The sequence below is a fragment of the Perkinsus marinus genome (genome assembly GCF_000006405.1).
Source record: "Perkinsus marinus ATCC 50983 genomic scaffold scf_1104296938120, whole genome shotgun sequence".
Lineage (NCBI taxonomy): Eukaryota > Perkinsozoa > Perkinsida > Perkinsidae > Perkinsus > Perkinsus marinus.
The window spans coordinates 31,030-47,181 of NW_003213599.1; the positions used below are offsets into that span (position 1 = coordinate 31,030).

Sequence of the window (16,152 nt, forward strand, 5' to 3'; positions counted from 1 at the left end):
GGTATTTTTTAGTAGTTTCCATCATGGAAATTCCAGGTACTTCTCCCTAAACTTATATGTGAACTGCTATAAGTAGTGGGGAAACTCCTATGCTCAGCCGAGGAAAGCGAACATATATTCCTCCTACTCCAACACTGATTTATACCCACCTCGCAGTCCTGGTCCCTTTATATAATACAGCAAAGACAATAGCACAAAGGAGACCCACTGCTGTTAACGTCGAGGCGAATGATACCTTATTAAACGAATACACAATAAAACTCCATCCGTTTCTCGTGAAGTGACGTAATACTGTATGTAAACTATAAAGCGTATATGTTTCCACGACCAATAACACAATTGTTTTCCGCGAAGTGAATCTTGAAATATGTCATGGGTGAAGCTCCAATGCGTATTACACATGAGTTCGAATGAGAGTTCGAATATTCACGTACGACGGATAATATCGTGTGAATTTATGTCAATTCATTGGAATTCCACCCGTGATATTTCAGTGAAACACCAGTGAAAATTTCTACGAAAAACGCATGTCAGCAGTGAGAAGCGCGTAAAACACGTGAAATGCTACGAGTGTTTCCGGTGTGATTCGCCAAGTATCTTCAATTCACTTCATATCGCGTTTTTCACATGGAGTATTACACCACTTTACGTAAAACTCCATTGAATATCACTTATATCTCAACAGAGACCCACCGCCGGTGTGGGTCTTTTGGTTTCCTCACTGGCTATCAAAATCCACACACAATTTTGGGTAGGGATATACAAAAACCAACGAATAGTTGGTAGCACTACTACTGCCTCAACTAGTGGTCCTGTGACTAGCACTACTACTGCCTCAACTAGTGGTCCTGTGACTAGCACTACTACTGCCCCAACTAGTGGTCCTGTGACTAGCACTACTACTGCCTCAACTAGTGGTCCTGTGACTAGCACTACTACTGCCTCAACTAGTGGTCCTGTGACTAGCACTACTACTGCCTCAACTAGTGGTCCTGTGACTAGCACTACTACTGCCTCAACTAGTGGTCCTGTGACTAGCACTACTACTGCCTCAACTAGTGGTCCTGTGACTAGCACTACTACTGCCTCAACTAGTGGTCCTGTGACTAGCACTACTACTGCCTCAACTAGTGGTCCTGTGACTAGCACTACTACTGCCTCAACTAGTGGTCCTGTGACTAGCACTACTACTGCCTCAACTAGTGGTCCTGTGACTAGCACTACTACTGTCTCAACTAGTGGTCCTGTGACTAGCACTACTACTGTTTCAACTAGTGGTCCTGTGACTAGCACTACTACTGCCTCAACTAGTGGTCCTGTGACTAGGTTAGAACGAATGCTTCCAACCAATGAAATTATAGTTGGCACGATAATTTTCTAAAATTTTCTCAGAATTTCCAGATTGTTAGCAACACATGTAGTTGACCATGTGCATATATTCCCCCCTCAGTAACAGAGACCTACCGCTTTCACAACATCTCCATGATACCATTCTAATAACGATGCATTCAGAGCGCTACCAGCAACACCGCCTGAAACACATGTCTAGGTGGTGACGATTATTACGAAATTTTGGGAGAAACTTTTGGGGAAATTTTCATTGGTTTCTGTATACTTCTACCCCGTGTGGGAACTCCTTTAATGAGCGAGGACACTGGCGAGCTCAAAACCGCGCACTATACAGTGTTGGAGTAGGAATATATGTAATCGCTTTCTTCAGCTGCTGAGCTCAGAAGAGTTTCCTATACAGTGTTGGAGTAGGAATATAAGTAATCGCTTTCCTCAGCTGCTGAGCTCAGAAGAGTTTCCTATACAGTGTTGGAGTAGGAATATATGTATCGCTTTCCTCAACTGCTGAGCTCAGAAGAGTTTCCACACTAATTACAGAAGTTACACATGAATCATAGTAGGAGTGTACAGAAACCAACAAAAATATGCCAAAATTTTAATGTGCATCATATTTCACCCACACTGCAACCGCACTCACCTGATCTGCATGCTACTATAATAAGGCCATACGCTGCTACTAGTGAATTACCAGAGAATAGACGATAACACAGTACTGTTTGGACTGATATGCACAACAACAACATATACAACAACAATAAACATCATGAAGTTATTATTCAGCTATTGTATCAAATATAACAACCCCGTAATATTATGAAAATTAAACTGAGAGATAATACAATGAAGTATAAATTAACTAATAATAAACCTAAGGGTCTATCAAAAAGCACCGAGTTCTGATGAGTCTGACCATAATCATTGGAGTTTCAGATATGAAAAACATATTCCACGACCACTGCATATCACGGCGAATATAAGCTTTTTCACAGAGTATTACGCCACTTCACGTAAAACTGGTGGAACTCCATTATATAAATATATACCATAATTTATTGAAATTCAATTACATAAATATATACCATAATTTACGCATTCTAACTTTCATCGTCATTGACTCACCAACACACAATATGTAAAGGAATGTCCAAAAGATGATTCTTCCCAGGAGCACAACACCATACCTATGGGAAGAATAATTTCGTCGCGCAGTGACGTTTTTCCTCACGCTTTATTCTGCAGACCCACCACGACCAATGCCGACCCCACGCACGTCAGCATTGCAGCCGATAACGCCGATTTCGTACTGCCGTATCTAAGCCGTTTATCAGTGTGGGGAAATATGCACATGTATTGATGAAAATATAAAAAATTTTGGGGGATATTTTCGTTGGTTTTGTACACTTGTACTCGACATATGAAAATTCAGAGGAATTTTTTGAGGAAATTCTCGGAAATATCCGTTGGTTTTGTACACTCCTACCCGGCATATGAAAATTCAGAGGAAATTTTGAGGAAACTCTCATTGATTTTCTGTACACTTCACCTCAAATTCACATAATTAGTGAGGTAACTCCTGAGCTCAGGTGAAGCAAACAAAATACATATTCCTCCAACACGGCTTGACACCGTCTCGAAGTGGATACGACAATCCGTAATCGATTTCAATGAAGTCGGCCTACTCCCACACCAGTTACTCTAATATAACTACTCAAGAAAAACTTATTATTTTCAGATGTTCATTCGTATAAGTAGTGAAACATGTGAAGTGAGAATGTTGTGGTCACTTGAAGACACAAAAAAATTGTCCCCCATGGTTGCCTTATAATTGTGCACCTCGCGTCAAGCTAGTATGTTAGTTTACAATTATTAAACTTCCATAATGAGCGAGCCGAACGGTTATGCATATCTAGATTTCCGAGATGTCCTTTTCCAGTTTGACCACGGAATACTTCGTGTCAACCGATTCACATCGATATTACTCAAAATTGACTTTCGAGCTCGCAGAAATCTACGGCGACAAAAATACTGCTTTGCATAACGGTTTAGTTCACACTGTAGATCTTTCAAATTTTTGATTGATTCTACATTCTGCGTTAAAACAAAAAGTATTTCGTTGACTCAAAGGAGATTGGAAAACCGCCTATAAACATGCCTGCAAATTTTCAATTTTCCAACTCTTCAAAAATTAAGAAAATCCCATAAAAAGTTTTCACACAAATCACCACACAAAGCGAGAATTGACTATCTCGTTCAACGAGCCGATGCGGTTTCAACGTTCAAAAAATCGTCAGAAAAAAGAAAAAATCAGAAATTTCCAAACCGACTCACTTTGCCACTATCACTCCAAAGGGCCCACAGAGAACACCCGTCAACGATGGCAACGAAAATAATAATGCAAAATGTTCATGATCGATGCGGAGATATTCGAGTATCTACCATAAAGAAATATGTGGAGGGGGGTATGCACATGGCCAGCTCTGTGTTGGTGATGACAATATGGAAATTCTGGGAGGAAATTTTCGTTGGTTTACGCACACTTCTACCCGAATTCGTAAACAAACTCCCATAATCAGCTCAGGACCGCGAATGAATTCGCAACACTATATTCGTTACCCTTAAATTTAATATTAATCACAACTCAGACCCACCTGCGTTTTAAACGCATGTGCTATCAACAGAAATTCGTGAAAAAATTTTTGGGGAATTTCTGTTGATTCCTGTACACTTCTACTCTATATGAACTCCCGAGCTCAGCTGAGGAAGATGAACATATTACAGTGCGAACCTAACAGTTATGCATATCTAGATTTCCGAGATGTCTTTTTCCAGTTTGACCGCGGAATACTTGGTGTCAACCGATTCACATCGATATTCCTCAAAATTGACTTTAAAAGCGACAAAAATAATGCTTTGCATAACGGTTTAGTTCACACTGTGTGATTTAATATCAATCGCAACTTCGACACACCTGAGTTTTATAAGCCGCTAAAATGCTATCAGCAAAATATGCCCCGGGTATGTAAAGGCAAATGAGGAGGTGAAGAATGCATCTATGGAAGATCCTTCTCGGATCTACAATATATCTACAACAAGGCAACCAATAATCGTCGGGTTCATGTGAACGTTTTTACCCCGTGAAAACCGTAGTGTCTATAACTACACCTCCGACTGAAGGTGACCGAAACCCATCGGGTTTATACCAACGTTTTTACCCGGGGTAAAACACCGGATTCATCAATATGCAAATGCGCGGATATAAACAATGCTATCACGTCACACTGCAATACCCTTATATACAAATAACCACATTCATGGTCACATCATGAAAAGGGCTCAATCATCACGACGATTTATAACGGGTAAAGTAATCCGTCCTCCCGAATCGCCTGGTAGGAGTATTTTCTTTTCTCCCCGGCTGACCGATTCGTGACGATTTGACGCAAAATTGGAAATTTTCATTCCGAAAAACTCACATTTTCCGCTAAATTTTTTTTCACGCGCCATGAAATTCCACTTCTATAATTTCACATTGGATACCGCACTTCAGACAGCTCGCGCAAAAGCTTCTTCGCCTCTCAGCATAATCGTTAATCACGACGGGGGGCGGCAATTGACTCAATAAGGGAATGCTGGCCATCGTCGGGGTCAACGTTTGGTCGGCGGGCTGAGCATGCGAGATCGGAATTTTTTACTCAACGATGTTACCTCCATCCGAGGCGTCAGAAACTCACCGTCCGACGAACCGGACCTGACAAGAAACTGACGTATAAACTTTCCCAGATAGTGTCACTAAATTCACAGTAAAATTTCCCAAATAGTGTCACTAAATTCACAGTAAAATTTCCCAGATAGTGTCACTAAATTCACAGTAAAATTTCCCAGATAGTGTCACTAAATTCACAGTAAAATTTCCCGGATAGTGTCACCATATTCACCTCAATGAACAGAATTCATCAACTTCATTATCTTCGTCACAGTAGTCACTTTTGATCGCTCTCATAATCAACCAACACTTTCATAATGATCGAACTCACGCTCAGTGTTGTTGGAGTAGGAAGATATGTAATCGCTTTCCTCAGCTGCTGAGCTCAGAAGAGTTTCCTATACAGTGTTGGAGCAGGAATATATGTAATCGCTTTCCTCAGCTGCTGAGCTCAGAAGAGTTTCCTATACAGTGTTGGAGTAGGAATATATGTAATCGCTTTCCTCAGCTGCTGAGCTCAGAAGAGTTTCCTATACAGTGTTGGAGTAGGAATATATGTAATCGCTTTCCTCAGCTGCTGAGCTCAGAAGAGTTTCCTATACAGTGTTGGAGTAGGAATATATGTAATCGCTTTCCTCAGTTGCTGAGCTCAGAAGAGTTTCCTATACAGTGTTGGAGTAGGAATATATGTAATCGCTTTCCTCAGCTGCTGAGCTCAGAAGAGTTTCCTATACAGTGTTGGAGTAGGAATATATGTAATCGCTTTCCTCAGCTGCTGAGCTCAGAAGAGTTTCCTCACTAACTATAGAAGTTTACACACAATTTCGAGTGAAAGTGTACATAAAAATCAAAAACATTTCCCAAAATTTACTCACTATTGTCATCAACACATGTATAAAACCACAAAATCACTCCATTTCACGTAAAACACATCTCGTGTTTTTCGCGTTATTCACTTTCCAAATGCGTTTTCGAATATGTTTTTTCACAATAGTTTTTCATGTCACGGGTTGTGAAACTCCAATGTTACTCGAGAAAAAACACGTGTGAGATATTAACCCCACCGCATACCAAAACACAGTCACCTCCTATCACACACAACTTTCGACAATTGCATTTCATTGAAAAATAGTCGCCAAAGCAAAGTCGGGGAAAATCCTTACCTAACCAAAGACATACCGTGCATGTGAATTCAAATGTACGCTATCTCATGACATTAATCGATTTGAGACTATATCGCATGGATGAACATGTGATGTGGTAGAAGTAACCTTTCGAGACTATTATAGCGACAACTTGTTCACTATCATTAATCCCGGAATAGAAAATACACATTTACATATTATCAAATTGGCCCGCAACCAGTGTGGGAATATGTGTTTGGTTTCTTCAACTGAGCTCGTAAATTTCCTCACTACACTATGAAAAATTCACACGTCTTTGGGTAGAAGTGTACAAAAATCAACGATAATTTATCAAAATTTCCTCAAAATTTCTATATTCGTAGCAGCACATGTAGCTGACCATGTGCATACATTCCCACACTGCCCTCAACACTGAAAAAATTCGCCCTCTGAAAATTAATTGAAAAAAACACAAGTCCGGGAAGTCCTAAACCAGTCGAATACGTTTACTCAATTGCCATCGCCACCGGAGTTTCCAATCTTCTCATAGCTTCACTACGTACCTACATCGATATAATCGTTCGGACAATAAGTGGGTGAAAAATTCCGCTCATCACTTTCAGTTGTGTTCGTATCGACGACATCGTTGACTTCGCCATCCACCCACTGGTCGGGTCAAGAGTCTTCCCAAGTCTGTTAATCTTAACCTATTTCAGAAAAGAAAAAACACAACTGGCAGTTTTGGAGGAGGAATATATATATTCGCTTTCCTCACAAGAGTTTACATATAAAAGTGTACCAAAATCAACGAGAATTTCCCAAAATTTTTACATTGTCATCAACACATTTAGTTAATCATGCGCATATTTTTCCCACCACAACACAGATAAATATAGAATTAGTTCCGTTTCGTTGTTACAATGTATGTTCGCTTTCCTGAGATCAACTCAGGAGTTTCCTCACTAATTATAGAAGGCTATATACAGAAAATCCGCGATAATTTTCCCAAAAATTTCCTAAAAATTTTCATGTCATCAAAACATATATATTTTCCTGCACGAAAATCTCCATGCATTTACTCGCCGGCTCGATTCTCGCAATTTTACGAGTTTATATGGAAAAAATTTCGGTAAAATTTTACAGAAAATCCTGGATAATTTTACCGAAATTTTCCGAATTGTGTGCATATTTTCCGCACAGTTTCCTCACCTCGTTTTCCACTACTCCTTGGATGGCCGAATCTTCAATATCACAAAGTTGATAAATTTGTGAACGATTACCCGGTGGGCGCTAAAACAACCAATCTTACTCTCAATGGAGTTTCACAACTACCCTAGTGATACGAAAAATATATTTCACGACTACTACTACTACTACTGCATATCGCCGCGAATATCGCGTTTTTCACCGAGTATTACTACGCCACTTCACGTAAAACGGGTAGTCGTGAAACTTCATTGGAGTTTCACAACTACCCTAGTGATATGAAAAAAACACTAGTGAAAAATATATATTTCACGACTACTGCATATCACCGTTAATATCGGATTTTTTTTTCACACCGAGTATTACGACGCCACTTCACGTAAACTCAATAATAAAACAAATCTCACCCGAAAATGGACATCAGGTTTGCTCTCCGACGTAATAGTAGTAGCAGTAGTAGTCGCACTAGGATGCTCCCGAGCTGCTGCCGGACTGCGAAAATGAGGATCTCTAAAATCGATCACCTGATCGATTATAACTTCTGTGTGGAGGGAAAATATTCACATGGTCAACCACATGTGTGGCCAACGATACGAAATTTTTTGAGGAAATTCCCGAAAAATTTTCATTGGTTTCCGTACATTTCTACCAAAATTTGTATATAAACTCCTATAGTAAGTGAGGAAACTTTCGAGCTCAGCAGCTGAGGAAAGCGATTACATATATTCCTACTCCAACACTGTATAGGAAACTCCTGAGCTCAGCAGCTGAGGAAAGCGATTACATATATTCCTACTCCAACACTGTATAGGAAACTCTTCTGAGCTCAGCAGCTGAGGAAAGCGATTACATATATTCCTACTCCAACACTGTATAGAAAACTCTTCTGAGCTCAGCAGCTGAGGAAAGCGATTACATATATTCCTACTCCAACACTGTATAGGAAACTCTTCTGAGCTCAGCAGCTGAGGAAAGCGATTACATATATTCCAACCCCGTGCACTTCAATGAAATTTCAACTCACTTGAAATTTCACGGCTTCTGGGTTTAGCTTCGGATCATATCCAAATCGAACATAGCAATTTCGCCAGGGCCCGTTGAGGTATAAATATGATACCTATTATGAACAACTATTATCAACGACAGAAGGTGAAAATGTCCGAGAACGTGATAAAATTACGCACGATGTAGGTTCAGGAGTGCATTGAGAAGAGTAGAATTGTAGTGTTGGGAGGCTTTTAGAATTAATAACTAGGAAGCAACGCATTTGCTGAAAGTGTAAGAGTATGTAATAAGAATTCGAAAATGTGATTTTTTCACGCACGATTATATACACCTAGTTTGAGAGTATTAATCTCCAACAGCGTCGATTTTTAAGATTTCGAAAATCAACATGATAACAATGTGAATCGATTGACGCCAAGATTTAAACGTGAATGTAAAAATATGCAAATGTGTTGCTGATGAAAATATGAAAAAATTCCGAGAGGAAATTTTGGTATTTCTCTTTCATTTCTGTACACTTTTACCCGAATTCATATATAAACTCCAATAATCAGCTTTGGAAACTCCTGAGCTCAGCTGAGGAAATGAAAATTATTGCGAAAATTCACACGTTATGTCACAACACATGTTCATAGCCATCGTTACGTTGTTTAGCTTCAGAAAATAACGCGCAAATTCTCCACATTTGCTTTCCACAAATTTGCACAGTATAAACACGAGTTTAGCTGCTCCTAATGCAAAGCTTAGTTTCCATATTCCGACAGCCTCTGGGACGCCAACACAGAGATTTTGGAAAAAAAGAAAGTATAAAGAATATGATACTCCCATCACAACACATGTAACATTGCAAATTTCCGAAAATAACAACACACTTTCACATATCATAAAAAATATAGCAACTCTTACTGCTCGTAATGGAAAGCTTAGTTTCCATGGATATTCCGACAGCCTCTGGGACGCCAACACAGAGATTTTGGAGAAAAAGAAAATATAAAGAATATGATACTCTCATCACAACACATGTAACATTGCAAATCGATTCTCATTAATTTCCGAAAATAACAACATAAAAAATATAGCAATTCTTACTGCTCGTAATGCAAAGCTTAGTTTCCATGGATACCCCGACAGCCTCTGTGGAGTCCACCCTAACAACCCCAGCTGTTCGTCAAGGCTAGCACGAAGCCATATCGGTCTGAGATTAGGAGAAAAAAAACAACAAATACAGAATTGCCAGAAATTGTAGAGACGCTTTTTTGACGAATTTTCAATTTCCATGCGAGAATAAAAATGGAGTTGCATCCGTTCTACGTGAAGTAGTGGAAAACGCGATGATATGCAGTAGTCGTGAAATATGTTTTTCATATCACTAGGGTGGTGAAACTCCGATAAAGTTGCACTACCCGTTTCACGTGAAGTGGCGTAGTAATACTTTGTGAAAGACGCGATATTCGCGGTGATATGCAGTAGTCGTGAAATATGTTTCTCACTAGTGCTTTTCATATCACTAGGGTAGTTGTGATGTACTATATACTTTACACACACAAATTATATAAATTTATGAAACAAAATATACAAACACGGATATTTTTACAATATACTTTATATATATAATTTCTTCAAATTTTCCTATAATGCTTCATTTCATTATTGTTCGCTTCGGTCGGTTCTCATTAGTAGTAGCCTCGCCCCCTTACACACACCCATCGGGCGAGCATTCCTCGATTTTCATGAATTTAGTGACACATGACAGCAAATTTAGTGACACCATCTGGACTCACCTTTCTTCGAATTTCTTCTGTACATCATTGAGGAGCTCCAAAGGCACCGGATCCTCCCCGCTGCCCGCTGCCCAACCCGACTCAGTAGGCACCTGATCAAATCGATCACGTGATCGATTATGGATACTTACAGGTGTTGTATCGCCAAATCTATGCACTGGCACTTTAGGATTTGGGTGATGTCCATTGTCGTGCTCCTCCTCTAAACAGGAGAAGCGGATAATGATTAAAATACTATAAAATGAACTAATAAAAAATAGTTAAGAGATTGATAATTAAAATACTATAAAATGAACTAATAAAAAATAGTTAAGAGATTGATAATTAAAATACTATAAAATGAACTAATAAAAAATAGTTAAGAGATTGATAATTAAAATACTATAAAATGAACTAATAAAAAATAGTTAAGAAATTGATGATGGAGTTTCACGACCCGACCAAGCGATCACTCAGGAAGAGGTACGGACAATGAGAAAGCATCCGATTGTCGAGTGATCCGAGCGGTATGGGAATATATGTTTGGTTTCCTCAACTGAGCTCGTAGTTTTCCTCACTATTTTATGAAGAATCACACGATTTTGGGTATAAGTATACAAAAATGAACGATAATTTCGAAAAATTTCCTCAAGATTTCCATATTGCTAGCAACACATATAGTTGACCATGTGCATATATTCCCCCCTCAGTAACCGAGAATGCACTCTCCGTCGCACAGATAGGAGAATTCCGATAATCTGCGCGAGTTCTCCCCTATTTGAAATAAAAAATCAGTAAAAAAATTATTGGACTTTCACGACTACCGGATTTATGTGAAGTGGCGTCGTCGTATTACTCTGTGAAAAAGGCGATATTTGCGGTGATATGCAGTGGTCGTGAAATATGCATTTTTTATAAACAGCTAATAAGGAATTAATGACAAAATAATACTAACTATTATGCAAATAGTGATAAACTTTGCCAGAAACTTTAAATTCGAAAGTCAATTGTGCCGCCTTTACGAAATAGCCGTTACGTAATATTGTCAACACCTTCAACTTTCGTCAATTCCGAGCTCAATGCGATAACAAACGTTTTAATAGCATTCCATAGTCTATAGTTGCACTACTCTCAAATTTAAGAGAAGCTCACCTTCTTCCACAGCTGAGGAAGTTTCCTTCCTTTTCTTAGCATATGCATTACCCTCAAAATTATACCTAACCGTAATAGATCCATAATAGCATATTGTGAAAAAGTTTGTGTGATTGTTGTCCCTATGGAGTCGCTCCCCTTTGTGTTAGCTAAGATATCTAGCGTCATGCTAGCGTTGTGACTGTAAGTTATAAGTTAGAATCATGCTAAACAAGTCTGTCATGTGATAACTCAATAAGTGCAATTACCCACCAATACTAAACAGTATATATTGGAATATAATTCCAATTATAATTCCATTTATATATATTAATATTGGAGTTTCACCCGTGATATGAAAAACACTAGTGAAAAACATACTTCACGGCTATTGCAAAGCGCAAATATCGCGTTTTTCACGGAGTTTTACGCCACTTCACGTAAAACTGGTGAAACTCCATTATATTCCATATAGAATTCACCAATTTTACTTACGGTTGAGGGCGACATATTTGCGATATCGCCGCCGTATATATAAACGTATCTCTGATCTCCTCAGGTGGTGTGAACATAAAATCGCACATATCAGCAAACGCATGAGCCTCTGTAATGAGCCCAACCAGCTTGTACCTAACCAAGAGTGTGCGAGGGGGAAAAATATGAAATTTTTCGAAAATTATCGCGGATTTTCTGTATAATTTTTACCGAATTTTTTCTCATATAAACTCGTAAAATTGAGTTGCCAGTGTGGTGCATGGTCAACTACATGTGTTGGTGATGACAATATAGAAATTTTTTCGATTCCTGAATATGTGTATTCCAACTCCTGTAGTGTTAAAAAATATGCACATGTGTTGGTGATAATATAAAATTTCTGAGAGGGAATTTTAGGAAATTCTTCCTAATTTCTGCATATCACTTCTAATCGAAATTTTATGTAAACTCCTGAGGAAAAGAAATCATCGAAAATATTATTTCTCTCAAAATTTCATTCGTCCTCGGGAATTTTTCCAGGACCACTAAAAACAAATGCCTTCTCCTATGGGGTTATGCTAAGACGATTATGAACCGCCATTTCTGAGTATCAAGTAACTCGTTGGGAAATTTTCCGGAAATCTTTGAGAGAAAATTTTGGGAGATTCTTCCTAATTTCTGCATATCACTTCCGTCCGAAACTCTTGAGCAAACGAAATCATATTTTTCAGGACTACTAAAAACTAATAATCAAATGTCTTCTCCTATGGGGTTATATTGAAACGACTATAAACCGCCATTTCTGAGTATCAAGTATCTCTCTTGGAAATTTTCCGGAAATTTCGAATCGAAAATATCTCTCACTCAATACCCACTTACGTCACTTTTCCACTTTTATGTTTTCTCGCTTTGAATAAAAAGTTGCTTGTTTCGTATGCTGAAGTGAGGCAACTAGGGATCGAACCGACGCCACAGAAGCTCACCAGAAGACTTTATGGTACTTGGCATTTTCGGGTGTAGACGCAATTTCAATCTACCATCTGCTGTTTTACGTAAACCTTCTAAATTCCTATCGATGACCTGTTGGGGACAATAGTGTTGGAGTAGAAATATATGTAATCGCTTTCCTCAGCTGCTGAGCTCAGAAGAGTTTCCTATACAGTGTTGGAGTAGGAATATATGTAATCGCTTTCCTCAACTGCTGAGCTCAGAAGAGTTTCCAAAACTAATTATACGAATCAGGGTAGAAGTGTACTACATACACCAACAAGAAATTCCCAAAATTTCCTCAGAATTTTCCAAATTGTCATCACCTACGTATGTGCATATATCCTCAAACACAACCGTTTCACCTCCCCTATGAACTGCTTAACGATCATATCAAGATTTCATTGGAGTTTCGCAACCCGCATCTTGACAAACCCTGGCGGAAAATATATTTCACGACCACTGCATATCACCGCGAATATCGTTACGTTTTTCACCGAGTATTACGATGCCACTTTACGTAAAACGGGTAGTCGTGAAACTTCAACATTTATATGATTTAGAATTCACAAAAAAAACGAGTAAACTCCACTAAACCATACGTATAGAGCGTCGTCATTGTAACGTGTTTTTTCAATCAATTCTAAGTGTGGCGAGCACTACGGCAGGGCTACGTATTAGGTGACGTCGAACTCACTAAATGCAACTGCCCTCATCTACTCTCATACAAAGAAACAATAACTACGTCATCTTATCAAAATTCCTAACAAATTTCGATAATTTTCTGATTTTCGACGACTACGATTTTATAAATCATATATGGAATATTCAGATTGATAATAAAGATATGAAATCCTGATAAGGAATTCCTATGAAAGCCATACTCGTTGAGAATTTGATAAAATCTAAAATCGCGCAAACAAAAATAAGGTGAGAAAAAACGAATGAGCGCAACTGTCGGGAAATCACTTCCCGAAGTGTCTCCTGAAATGTCGTTGGTTGAGTTACGGTAAACTTTCGAGAAAAATACAAATATATGCGATAACCCCGCTTGTGAAAATTCATCGGAGTTTCACGACTACCCGTTTTACGTGAAGTGGCGTCGTAAAACTCGGTGAAAAAATCCGATATTCAACGCGGTGATATGCAGTAGTAGTTGTAAAATATATTTTTCACCAGTGTCTTTTTCCATATCACTAGGGTTGTGAAACTTCGTTGAACCAGTCGGTGAAGGTATATAAAAAATTCGAAAAATTATTGGAATTTCGCGCAAAATAATCAATTGACCACCCCGAAATGCTGTATGTTACAACTCCTATTCCCTACTACTACTACTACTACTACTACTACTACTACTACTACTACTACTACTACTACTACTACTACTACTACTACTACTACTACTACTACTACTACTACTACTACTACTACTACTACTACTACTACTACTACTACTACTACTACTACTACTACTACTACTACTACTACTACTACTACTACTACAGCTACTACTACTACTACTACTACTACTACTACTACTACTACTACTACTACTACTACTACTACTACTACTACTACTACTACTACTACTACTACTACTACTACTACTACTACAGCTACTACTACTACTACTACTACTACTACTACTACTACTACTACTACTACAGCTACTACTACTACTACTACTACTACTACTACTACTACTACTACTACTACTACTACTACAGCTACTACTACTACTACTACTACTACTACTACTACTACTACTACTACTACTACTACTACAGCTACTACTACTACTACTACTACTACTACTACTACTACAGCTACTACTACTACTACTACTACTACTACTACAGCTACTACTACTACTAGCACTACTACTACTACTTTTTCTATATCGGCCTTCTCCAGCGAGCCCGGGTATAGTATAGACATAAAATGCGGCATGCTTTCTATCATATTCCCACCGCCGCCATCCGATTCGGAAGACATTTCTGAAGTAGTAGTAGTAGTCGTCATGTTGGGGTGAAGACTACAACACAGCTGCTGTTTGAGAGGAATCTTTCATCACTACAACACAAGCGGTCAACCTCAAGATACGTCCATTATCAATTTCAATTAAAACAGGTATAAATTAGTAAAAGCGGTGATAGAAAAGTATCCGTGAAAAATTGAGAGGCTTCGACTAACTAGTGACTGAATGACGAGTGACGAGTGAGAAATTTTGGGATATTTTTGGGAAATTCTTATTGATTTTCGTACACTTTTACCCGAAATAACCGTATAAAAAGTGAGGAAACTCTTCTGAGCTCAGCAGCTGATGAAAGCCTTCGTGTCTCTTCTCAAGAGTATCGACGACTGTGTGAGCGCCCGTGACATTATGGAGTATCCAGTGCCGTAAGTGGAATGGCACACCGTCAGCAGTTGAGCTAATATAACACAGATCGCTGAGAGTGATGATGACCATACTCTGGCACGCATGCGCAAAGGCCTGGTGTCACGTAATCACGTAGCGCACAAGACTAGGGCCTGACGAGCAGCAGGCAGGGTGTAGTTGTAGTGGGATCTTGCGCAGTCATTTGTACTTGTGTGCTCTATATAATCCATAGCTAATCGGAGAGGCTGGTCGTAGTTGGTGGCTGTTCCAGCTGTTGGCGCTCCTCTTTGTCACTCCGACCTCACTACTTATACTAAAGCCCTCTGGGTTGTGTTACCTCATCTGAGCACTAGAATCACCACTTAGTTCATATCTGTCCCGATCCATACAACATAGTCGATGTAGTAGACTACAATCAAGCGAGCGTCTTGCAGGTGGTAGATTTAAATTGACCTCACAAATTGAAGAGTGACAAACACGACTTTATTACATTACGAGGCGCGACCAGCCAAAGCTACCAGATACATTTCTTCCGAGAATAGCATCAGTGAATTGGATAGGCGACTCGAAGCTCGAGTGATACTGCTCTCAGACAGGGGAACTCTTACAGTGTCGTAATCAGTGAAAGTTTCAAGTACGTATCCAGTATTGTAGAAATTGTGAAAGTGCCGACAATGTCGGCACTTTCAGCAGGATGTTGGCCCGACATCCTGGGAAATTCTCAACGAGAAATTCTTATTGCACAACCGGCTTTGAACGTCATAGATTGCAACAACTATAAAAATAGAAGTTGCAAAAGGTCACCCGTGTTGGGAAAACCACTCTACCCCAGAAGGTGGTTCTGGTGAGGGCGCATTCCCCACGGCCTAGAACAGCACTCCGTGAAAAATTGATGTTACATGGATATCCACGGCTCGAATCTAGTGTAGTCCGCAGCGAAAAATAATTGAGCAATATTAATATTCGCATAGCTCACTTACTTGGCAGAGAATGGGCAGAGAGCATAGTTGATAGAGATGATACACAGAATGG

The 16,152-nt window shown here is 39.2% G+C and overlaps 1 protein-coding gene across 1 annotated transcript; it reads right to left on the reverse strand.

The window, feature by feature from the left end:
- Nucleotides 1-5,077: 5,077 nt before the first annotated feature.
- Pmar_PMAR005619 (Transcription factor tau 95 kDa subunit, putative) lies at nt 5,078-14,735 on the reverse strand (the record flags this gene model as incomplete). Its single annotated transcript, XM_002782827.1, has 13 exons — nt 5,078-5,098; nt 6,795-6,884; nt 7,387-7,467; nt 7,791-7,907; nt 8,408-8,500; nt 9,478-9,583; nt 10,170-10,261; nt 10,301-10,371; nt 11,301-11,365; nt 11,775-11,909; nt 12,633-12,690; nt 12,737-12,833; nt 14,631-14,735. The coding sequence occupies 13 exons, from the start codon at nt 14,733-14,735 to the stop codon at nt 5,078-5,080; spliced, it is 1,131 nt and encodes a 376-aa protein (XP_002782873.1).
- Nucleotides 14,736-16,152: the final 1,417 nt, after the last annotated feature.